This window comes from Ornithodoros turicata, chromosome 3 (assembly GCF_037126465.1).
Source record: "Ornithodoros turicata isolate Travis chromosome 3, ASM3712646v1, whole genome shotgun sequence".
In the NCBI taxonomy this organism is placed as follows: domain Eukaryota; kingdom Metazoa; phylum Arthropoda; class Arachnida; order Ixodida; family Argasidae; genus Ornithodoros; species Ornithodoros turicata.
In genome coordinates, this window is record NC_088203.1 from 22,596,241 (window position 1) to 22,606,223 (window position 9,983).

General features: G+C 43.6%; 2 protein-coding genes across 2 annotated transcripts; one reads left to right on the forward strand and one right to left on the reverse strand.

The window, feature by feature from the left end:
• The first annotated feature begins 1,356 nt into the window (after positions 1 to 1,356).
• LOC135390034 (uncharacterized) lies at positions 1,357 to 3,344 on the forward strand. The gene is made up of 5 exons (XM_064620055.1): positions 1,357 to 1,634; positions 1,723 to 1,924; positions 2,570 to 2,703; positions 2,768 to 2,832; positions 2,894 to 3,344. The coding sequence occupies exons 2-5, from the start codon at positions 1,908 to 1,910 to the stop codon at positions 3,278 to 3,280; spliced, it is 603 nt and encodes a 200-aa protein (XP_064476125.1). The 5' UTR covers positions 1,357 to 1,634; positions 1,723 to 1,907; the 3' UTR covers positions 3,281 to 3,344.
• Positions 3,231 to 5,453, reverse strand: LOC135390033 (uncharacterized). Its single transcript, XM_064620054.1, has 4 exons — positions 5,224 to 5,453; positions 4,964 to 5,137; positions 4,674 to 4,827; positions 3,231 to 4,605 (listed from the first exon to the last, which is right to left on the reverse strand). The coding sequence occupies exons 1-4, from the start codon at positions 5,406 to 5,408 to the stop codon at positions 3,532 to 3,534; spliced, it is 1,587 nt and encodes a 528-aa protein (XP_064476124.1). The 5' UTR covers positions 5,409 to 5,453; the 3' UTR covers positions 3,231 to 3,531.
• Positions 5,454 to 9,983: the final 4,530 nt, after the last annotated feature.

The window sequence follows — 9,983 nt, forward strand, 5'->3', positions numbered from 1 at the left end:
TGGCGTCCAGAAAAAAAAAAAAGAAGAAGAAAGAAAAAGAAACAGTCGCTGTTGGGTATAATAATCCGACTCCCACTGCGAGGCCCCGCCGTCCTACCTTTCCATATCCTTCTTGGCTGGTTTCGTGTGTGGCGACCCAAAGCCTTTATCCGCCTTCCTTTGTACGGCTTGCTAAACGAGGACGACAGCCAAGACAAAAGGGAACGTCGTGTCACACTGTCACTGGAGATTCTCCACTGACGCCATTTTTCGGGGCTGGTGTAATGTGAAAGAAAAAGAAGGGAAAACAAGAAGGGAAAGGTGTCTCTAAAATATATTACTGAAGCTTCTGTGTATTAATAAGCAGTTTATTTTGCGACGGAGATTTCGAAAAGTATTTTGCACCAAAACCTTGAAAATGAATTCAGATATCTGCTAACCAGAAATATATATCCAAAAATGTAATTTTTGCATTAATAATATATGTATTAGTAAGGTAAATTGCGTGCAAGCGAGTGCAGGAAAAGAATACTGTTTCTAGCACTAGATTTTCCAGACGAGCACTGTAAGCGCGTTGTGCAGGCAATGTTTACAACCTAATATGCAACTGCCAGTACACTCTAAATCGTTTTACACCTTAAAGGGTTTATTTTATTTTATTTATTTTATTTATTTTATTTATTTGTTTATTTTATTTATTTTAAGGGTTTAAAGCAGTTTATTTTGCGACGGAGATTTCGAAAAGTATTTTGCACCAAAACCTTGAAAATGAATTCAGATATCTGCTAACCAGAAATATATATCCAAAAATGTAATTTTTGCATTAATAATATATGTATTAGTAAGGTAAATTGCGTGCAAGCGAGTGCAGGAAAAGAATACTGTTTCTAGCACTAGATTTTCCAGACGAGCACTGTAAGCGCGTTGTGTAGGCAATGTTTACAACCTAATATGCAACTGCCAGTACACTCTAAATCGTTTTACACCTTAAAGGGTGTAAATCAAAATGTTCATGGCGCACACCTTTTAAGGCGTATTTTAACACCCTCATGGCAATTGGGGTGTAACGGGTGTAACGCCGAATAAAACTGCCGGGTTTGTGGCAATAAGCTGGTAACTGTGTATTCACAATTACCAGCATATTGCGTATAATCACATTGAGGTCCATATATGTATGCACATCAAGGTGATTAAATATGTGTGTAAACATGCACAGCCGACATACAGACAATCATGTATGGCGCGGCAGCTGTGCATGGCAATGAATGGCAGCTGTATAGGCTCAACGCGCTTGACAGGCGGCGCCACCGCTCCCTGCGTGCAGCGCCACCTGTGGCAAATCCCAAAACAGATTGGCTGTAGTTTTCTGCCATTTTTGCGACTTACTACGAAGCGTACGGTACTTTATGGTGTTTGATTGACTCTGGGTGTTCCTGTGACGGGGTATAATGAGTGCTTACGTGATATTTTGTGGGTTTGGAAGGATAAAAGGCATTCCGCAGTTTTTCCGTGCTAGCAATATTAGAAAGGGAAGAAAACTGTTGGAGTCCGAACATGTGTACTGCGTGAAGGAAGAAGCCCTTGGACGAGACGTCACGATTTCTGGCAAATGCGTTGCGCAGACAAGCAGGCATTCATACGAAGTCTTAATTGAGGTAAGCCTCAGTATTAAGAAGATATATTGCATTGGTTACCTCTTGCATCGTTGCCGCAATTGGAATTTTGCTATTTTTTCGTTGCCAGATTGGATCTGAAAGAGCTATCGTTTCTGCATCGTGCAGCTGTAAAGGCGGAATCGCTGGGCAATGCAAACATACCGCTGCAGTTGCCCAGTACATCAACAATGACGTTATGAAGTCGTGCACAGACCGTCCACGTGCTTGGGGACGCCCTTCAACACGACCTGCGCTCGACAACCAGCTCTTGATATGCGATCTTTTCGCAGGTGAGCCTTGACTAAAGCATGTTGCTGGTTGCGTTTTTTTTTTTTTTTTCACGTTTTTAATTTTATGGAATTTACAACAAGCAGACCTACCCATTTGAGTAAACTAACTTTAGTTTATTCAATATGCCCCTTCCAGATCCAAAGGGGGCAGCTCGAATTAAAGATGCTGACCGTTTTTGCACGAACCATATCCTGGAACATTTTCCAGGCATTGAGGGCTCATTTGTTCAGATGTTGAACCTCGAACAGAGATGCCCGATTAAAAAAGAATGTGAAACGCTGCTTCGTGGTATCGTAAACAGTGTTAGTGAGCAGTTGGACAGGGATTTGCTCCAACAATTATATAGTGCACCATCTGGTAACACGTACCACTGTATGGAGTCAAGTACTGCCAGAACACAGAGCCTTACACTAACGAAACGAAATTTCATTGTGTGCCTCCCCGAAACGGCGTGGTCTTTCTACAGTGAGAGGGTTGTCGTCACACAAGAGGAAGCTATTGAATTGGCAATTGAAACAAGAAAGCAAGCCATGTGCGAAAGGTGGTCCCCACAACGTTTTTTTTTTCTTTTTCAGTGACGTTGCCTAATATGTATCATGCGGTATAACCTGCTATCATTGTTCATCCCCTCATCTGTCTTCCAGGTGGCATCAAGAGCGTAGGTGCAGGATAACCAGCTCTAATGCACATCGTGTATGGACGAGGACAGTGAATGAAGAAGGTTTGGTGCAAGCCCTGCTGAACAGCAGGCGCTTCAGCAATGCAGCAACAAAATATGGTGAGGGCATTTGCTGGCACTGTCAATTTCACCTGCAGCACAACATTTTTTTATTGTTCCAAAGAGAGTTCGACTGAGGCAGAAGCGAGGCTGAGTTTTGCTAGCAGGCATCATGCTCCTGTGTACGAGGTGTGGTCTCCTAAATACAACACATACTTTACAAGCTCACTGATGCATTGACTTTTTGCAGACTGGTGTTATGATTAGCATCTGCCAGCCTTGGCTCTGTGGCAGCCCTGATGGCATCATCTGGAAAGGGGGTGAGCCACTGCTGCTTGAAATAAAGTGCCCGTTCTCAAGAGCAGGAAAGGAGCTTTACTGGGAAGAGACGCAGTCAACATCTGTCCCATATTTGGAGTTCCGGGATGCCAAACTGTGTTTAAAGCAGCGTCATACCTACTATACTCAAGTGCAGCTACTGATGTACATTGCAGGTGTGCAGAAGGCCCACTTCTATGTGTACACTACAAAGCAGCAGGCAGATATTCTAGTGCAAAGGGATGAACAGTTCCTGTGTGAGGTTGTGCCCAAGCTTGAGAAGTTTTATTTTGAACACTATTTACAAAGGCTGACATAATTTATGGTTTGCATAAATGCAAAATAAAGTGAGTCTGCTTTTGAGTGGCAGCATCTAACCAATATTTTCCTGGGGTGCTTTATTTTTACTATTCACACGCAATTCATGACCAATTTTCAAAGTAAATAGGGTAACTACACTACAAAGGGTTAAATTTATTTGGCTGTTTGTATGCAGAGCACAATTTCACATTAACACGACAAATAATCCTATACATCATTTGTCTACCCCGCCAGTGTGCAGTTTCATGACTACTGAACCTTGATGATGGGACTTTGCAAGTTTGCTAACACACAACACATGTGAAATATGTTGTCGATGTGTGGCAGGAGCGTTACTGGAACCTGAGTGTTTAAGATGTTGAATATTTTGATCCTCTGTATGACTCGCTCCACGTGAATACGAACTTGTGCAATATTATACGTGGTCCTCATCTCTTCTTCACTAAATTGACCTCCACTTGAGAACGGAGGCATCACTAGTACAGCATCCAGGTTTTTCATGTCTGTCCTTATCCCAGGGAAGCCCTTGTCACTAAGAATAACATCTCCTCTCTGTACATGATTTAAAAATCCAGAGTTGACAGTAATGAATGAGTCAGTTGCTCGTCCACCATATGCCTTTGAAATGAATGCAACCATCCCATTTGGGAGAACACCAACAAGGAATTTAACTGTGTAACCATTTTTATAGGCTGAAAACAGGGCACGTTGTTGTTGCACTGTTGGAGGTGTTTCCGTTCGGATCTCAGTGCAGTCTAAGATAAATGTACACGAGGGATAGTGAAGCTTGAAACAAGGTGGACTTGCAGACAGTATAGATGCACGGCTGGGAACAAATATCCAATCTCTTGTTGCACTTGCTAGTTTGTAAAGTACAAACTGAAATATTCGAGATGCTGTGGATGGATGGATGCCAAACAGAAAACTGAGTGATACAAACGATATGCCTAATTTCAATTTCATAAGGAACAGCAGCAACTTATTTGGAAGGCTTATATCACCCTCACGCACTGTAGCTGCAGTTTGCAGTACACTGAGGAGGAGAGCAAACACAGCAGCTGACACGTTTGTGAGCCCATGAAGTGCATCAGAATTGTATGCCACACTTTCGTATCCTGCAAACCAACATTGTCTTTCTGTTGGCCCGGATGAACTGGTCACTGTTGCAATTGCTGCAGGGGATGTAGATGCATCTCTTGTAGTCTTGTGCAAGATTTGTGATGCTGCTCCATCACTAGTTATTGTGCAGAGGAAAACTGAAAATGAGGCTGCGATGGTTGCCCCGCACACAGGCATTGACTGGTCATCTTCAGTTTGCGTCCCCTGCAGAAAACGAAAGAATAGAACCATGTTATGTGGGTAAAGGAGCTTACCAACACGGAAGTACTTACACAGTCAAGCATAGTACACGTGTTGTCTAAAGGGTCTGTGTTGTCCAGTGAGGAGTTCGTGTCCTCAGCTTCAGGCAGTGCCATGTGTTGTGTTTCATCAAGAACCTGTACATCGGCCAATAGCTGCATTGATTGTATGTGTCGCTTGCTCCACCTAAGCACAGTATAAGGAAAGGAGTCTTCATTCAAATAGTGCACAAGCAAACTTTGCCACGATGTGTTCAAGAGTGTGTTCAAGGAATCTTGACAACTTAACTCCATCTTGCAACAAAAACAGGATCAGATAATACCTTTCGTGCCTTCCCCGAGCGCACTGCAGGTCCCTCATTCCTTGCCGATACGCATCTGGAAATATCGTGGGGATGTATGAGGGGCTGTTTGTGCTGTCACTTTTACGACCGCCAACGAAATGCGCGCTGCAGATTACGCTTTGTTTCTTCGGCTTCCACGAGCTGCCGTCTGGGCTGAATGAATGAATACGATAGTCAGAAAACGATATTTGACCACAAAGACGTTTAGTGGAGAATGCTACATAAATGGATACACTTACTTGGCCCTGCGCACGGCAGTTACCCAACGCTCTTTTCTTTCTTTCTCGTACGGCTTGCCGGGAAAGGAGTAGAAGATGACAGGTGTTTCCGCATTTCTGGAGTCCCACTGATTGTTATGGCATTCATATACGCAGCAAAACTTTCCCTTTGACGACCATCGTAGCCTAGGCGGGACGTTTTCCATGGCGAAGAACGTGCTGCAACGCTCCAAACAGGCGATGACAACCGGGAAGCGCCGGAAAGCTACAGTTAGCAAATGCCCTTTCCTGCCACGCCGCGGCGCTGGCTGTCCAATGAAGTTTGAGTGCGTCGGGCCTATATAGCTTTTCGTGAAACTGTAGACCTTCTCATGAGCAGGCACCTCCCCCATATGCATGTTCATTACTTAGAACGCTGCATTTATTCGTTTCTTCAAGGCTTTGCAGTGTTGTACCCACAAATATCTAACCCCTGTAAAATGCATTACGTTGTTCATTATCCGCTACTCATCATGATGTTTGGTCCTTTCCTATCTTTATGGTTGTACGCGTTTCGAAGGGGAACACCAGGGAAAAACATGGGAAAAGATGTTGCTAGAAAAACTCGACATTTTAAGAACATAACCCTTTCATTAGCAAGGAGACATCAATTTTATCAAATGTATGTGTCGTCGCAGCCCTTCATCAGAAATGCCACATCTACTGATGGTTCCAAGGAGATTCACGCAGAATCTATAGTGTATGTGAAAAGTGCAGTTGATAATGATAACACATTTGCTGTTGGCTGTTGTTGCCAAAGAATCTTCAGAGGAGGACTTACCCGTGTTCATTGAGATTGCAGGCATACATGTTATTAACTCTGATACCATTTTTCTCATACAACGATTAACTACACTTGAGTATGAGCACTATCATGTACTTGTTCTGTCTTGCAATCAGGAGCAACGTGTTTTAAGAAATTTAAGCACTATCTCAACATATCTTTTAAATCTGCATGCATTACCAGATGGTAGATTAATCCAGGCACTGTTGTAATGTAACTTCCTGTTCCCTGTTGTATATATTTACTTTTGTTCATGTGAACGAAAACAAACGTACTCCCTTTCTACACCCAGGCGACACACTATCACCATATTTCACCTGAGGGTGGAGTACACCAACATTACACCCTCAGGAACTTCCAAAACAAAGTTGTAGGGTGTGAAAGGGGTGTGATCTTTGTTAATACACCTATTTTACACCTTTAAAGGTGTGAAACGATTTAGAGTGTACATAGAAGTGAGAGCTTCCGATATACCGACATCTCGGACGAGCTTTGATAGCATATCAAGTAACTTTTCCGTGGTCATTTCTGGATTTCTTCAATTAGCAGTCGACTAGTGCTCCAACTCAGTGCTGGAAACATTAGTTTATAATGCATCTGTGTGTATATTGGCCACATTACCATCCATAGTATTCATCGCATTTGTACGCAGGCATATAGTAAGTATGCCCTATAGTGCAAAATACTATACGAAGAGCAACTAAAAATTCCATAATCAGTCAGTACAGACGCCAGCTAGTGAGTTGTGAAAACAATAAATATATAGCATAAATAAAAACAAAATAAAAATAACAAAGTATTCATGCGGCAATAGGAGATAAGCAAAAAGACGTGAATGTCGGGTTACGCCCCATTTCGTCCAAACGTTTATTTCGTCCAAGTGCTCACAACGTCCAAATATTTAATTCGTCCGAAAAAAATCGGACGTACTGAACACTTGGACGAAATGAACAGGCGAGGAGAAACTTGCCCAGCGCGTCCAATAGCCCGTTTCGTCCAAATGGGGGAATTCCCAAAGGATCTGCTCCTTTCGGCAGGCGACTGCCTGGCTACATTCATGAAAGCACAGGCCATTTTGACACTGGGTGAATGGCAGGTGACTGTATTCATGAAAGCAAATGGATTATCGATCAAACGGGGAATCACAGAAAACACAAACCCGTTCACAGGACCGCTGACCTGCAGTGACCGTCCAGTTAACGATGTGTTGTTTTCTATAACTGTGTTCTCGCTACGTACCGCGTTTCCCAATGTCAGTGATCTTTCTTGGAGACATCTAGGGATCTGAAAGGAAACTAGCGGCCCTTTGCCTTTACGTAGACTACTTCGAGCGGCTAAGGCTTACCAACGTTCATCTCTGGAATTAGTTTGCGGATGAGGACGATCTCCGCACAAACGATCACGCCGAAGGGTGGCATAATTCGCTGCGCATGAAATTCAAGAGCCAACCCCACATGACGTTTTCGAAGTTCCTCGTCGAATTTGAGTCAACCATACACAATGTAAGCACAACCAGGTAAGAAACAAATTCGCATAATCAGGGAACATCATCATGATAATTAATAGAATATAGCATATATACTTCCTCGCTTGCTCTCTTTGTATTCATGCTTCTTACCGCCATTTGCAGGTACGCATTCGGCTGCTGTTGAACGGGGCTTCGCCAAGCAGGAGACGATACAAGAGGCTCGCTCTTCCTTCTCATGGGCGTACGGAAAATACAGCTCAGGGGAAATGATGCTGGGAAACGAAGCAAACTTCACAGACGTAACAGAGCAGTTTGCTCATGTTATCAAGGCATACCTGCAGCGCATGTCCCACTTGCTGGGCCATGCTAACTAATAAGTTGGTTGTTTAAATGAAAAAAAGAAAAAAAGAACAACTAAACGGAGCAGGCTGAGCATTTGTTTCTCGTTTTACTCGGTGTATAACATCTTTCAGTGGGAATGTTTAAATCTTACCTTCAACTAGTCAGTTGTTGGAATGAAAAAAAAAAAAAAAAGAACGAAAGAAAAATAAATAAACAGAGCAGTCTGAGCACTTGTTTTTCGTTTTACTTGGTGTATGGCATGACATCTTTCGGTGTGAATGTTTAAATTCTACCTTCAATCGTAAACGAAGCAATTGTTCACTCGCATTCGGAGATCCCCCTCCCTTTTCGGACGAAACAAGCGTTTGGACGGTACGGTTATTTGGACGGGTTGGTCAAGTTCCCCCCCCCCCCCTGTGGTTCAGTTCGTCCAATGCCCACTATGTCCAATTTTTTTCGGACGTGCTGAGTACTTGGACGTTGTGAATACTTGGACGAAATAAACATTTGGACGAATCGGGGTGCTACCAACCCTCAGAAACAGCGGAGGGGGGCGTGCCGACTTGACTCGATCGCGACCTCAATCGACAATGGGGATTATTTCACAGTCGGAGGCGAACGACGTGAAAGGCACGGCGAGCGTAGCGCCATCTAGTGTCAGGAAAATCGTGAATCGGACTTGCTCTTGGTATCCGTCTTGGTCAATTCGGAAACTACAGTGTCCGACACAGTTCCTCATGAACTCCTGACCACACCATCAACGACTCGCAGCACGACGATTTCAGGTATGAAACTTGGCGATCGACGATCACGACGTTCGTCAATTACGAGCAATTTCTCGATTCAGTGCTTGATAGACACCCACTTGAAAGACAACAGACCTGTGTCTGTATGAGTTTTGCAATCCTGAGGAGCTGGACGAGCATTTGTGTTGCCGTGCAGTGCGCCAGATCGCAGCGCATTGTTGCAGTGCATTACAGAACATCCTGACACGGATGCCTACACGACGTCCTCTATCCATCCGACGGCCGTAGTGCATCGGGAATCTGTAGGATATTGAATCACGCAGTTTGTTCTGGAACAACAGCAGGACATCCGTATAGGACAGGCGTGGTTGGCTGCGTAGTGCAGATGGAGGTTGTCAGCGTTTCCCCAAAAAGAATGGAGACGTGCAGTGCGGGGGCATGACAAAAAGACGTTCAGGAGGTGCCGGTAAAAAAAAAGAAAAAAAAAAAAAAAACGCTCGCATATACTCGCTCTAGCCCAGCCGTGCGAGTACACAAGTTAAAAAAAAAACGCCTTTTGGGGTCTCGCGCTACGCCCGGAGTTGGATGTTTCTTGCTAATGCTGGCACTCCTACCACCGAAACAAAGCAAAAACCTTCATAGAATGCTCGTTAAACGGTGGCATAAAGATCGGGCGGGCGCAGAAGTTGTTCATTGGAAGTGAAGCGTTTTCGTCACACTTAGGCAGATAGAGCGCCAAACTTTTTCTTCGGTATTAGATTACATAAAGCCTGGCAAGAATACTCGGTAATAAAAGATTTGGTAGGTTCATATTTCCATTTCAACAAATGAATGGATTTCAATCTACGGAATTCAGATAGTGCTATACGCTGCCTCGGATGCAGGATTTCTCCGGTGCACCAAGGATGATGATGACGGTTCTTTTTCTTACACTTGATCGGGACAGATAACAATATGTATTTACGGTGAGTTGTATACTTGAGAACATTGGCTACATTATTAAAAATCCAAATCGCTCAATATAGACTACTTCTAGCGAAATTTTTTCAGGGTCCCGTTGATGTACAAAACAGGAATTCCCTCGAAACTGAACTACGGATCATACGTCCTTCGACGCTAACATGTACCATCGAAATAGTTCAAAATCACTGAATTTTATGTGACTGCCATCGTACCAGCAGCATTTCATCAATTGGAAATCCCATTTCTTTGTCGTCACTGCTGCCACGCAAGAAAACCTATTGGTTGCATCAACTTCGTAAAATGTATCGACCTTAGTCAGCAATTTATCGCCACACCCTTTCCTATTTTTCATCTCGCACACAGCACTGTTGTAAATTTCATATCTGAACTTGCAGCACCACCAGCGACATCCGTTCGTCGGTGGGTTCGAATACTACAA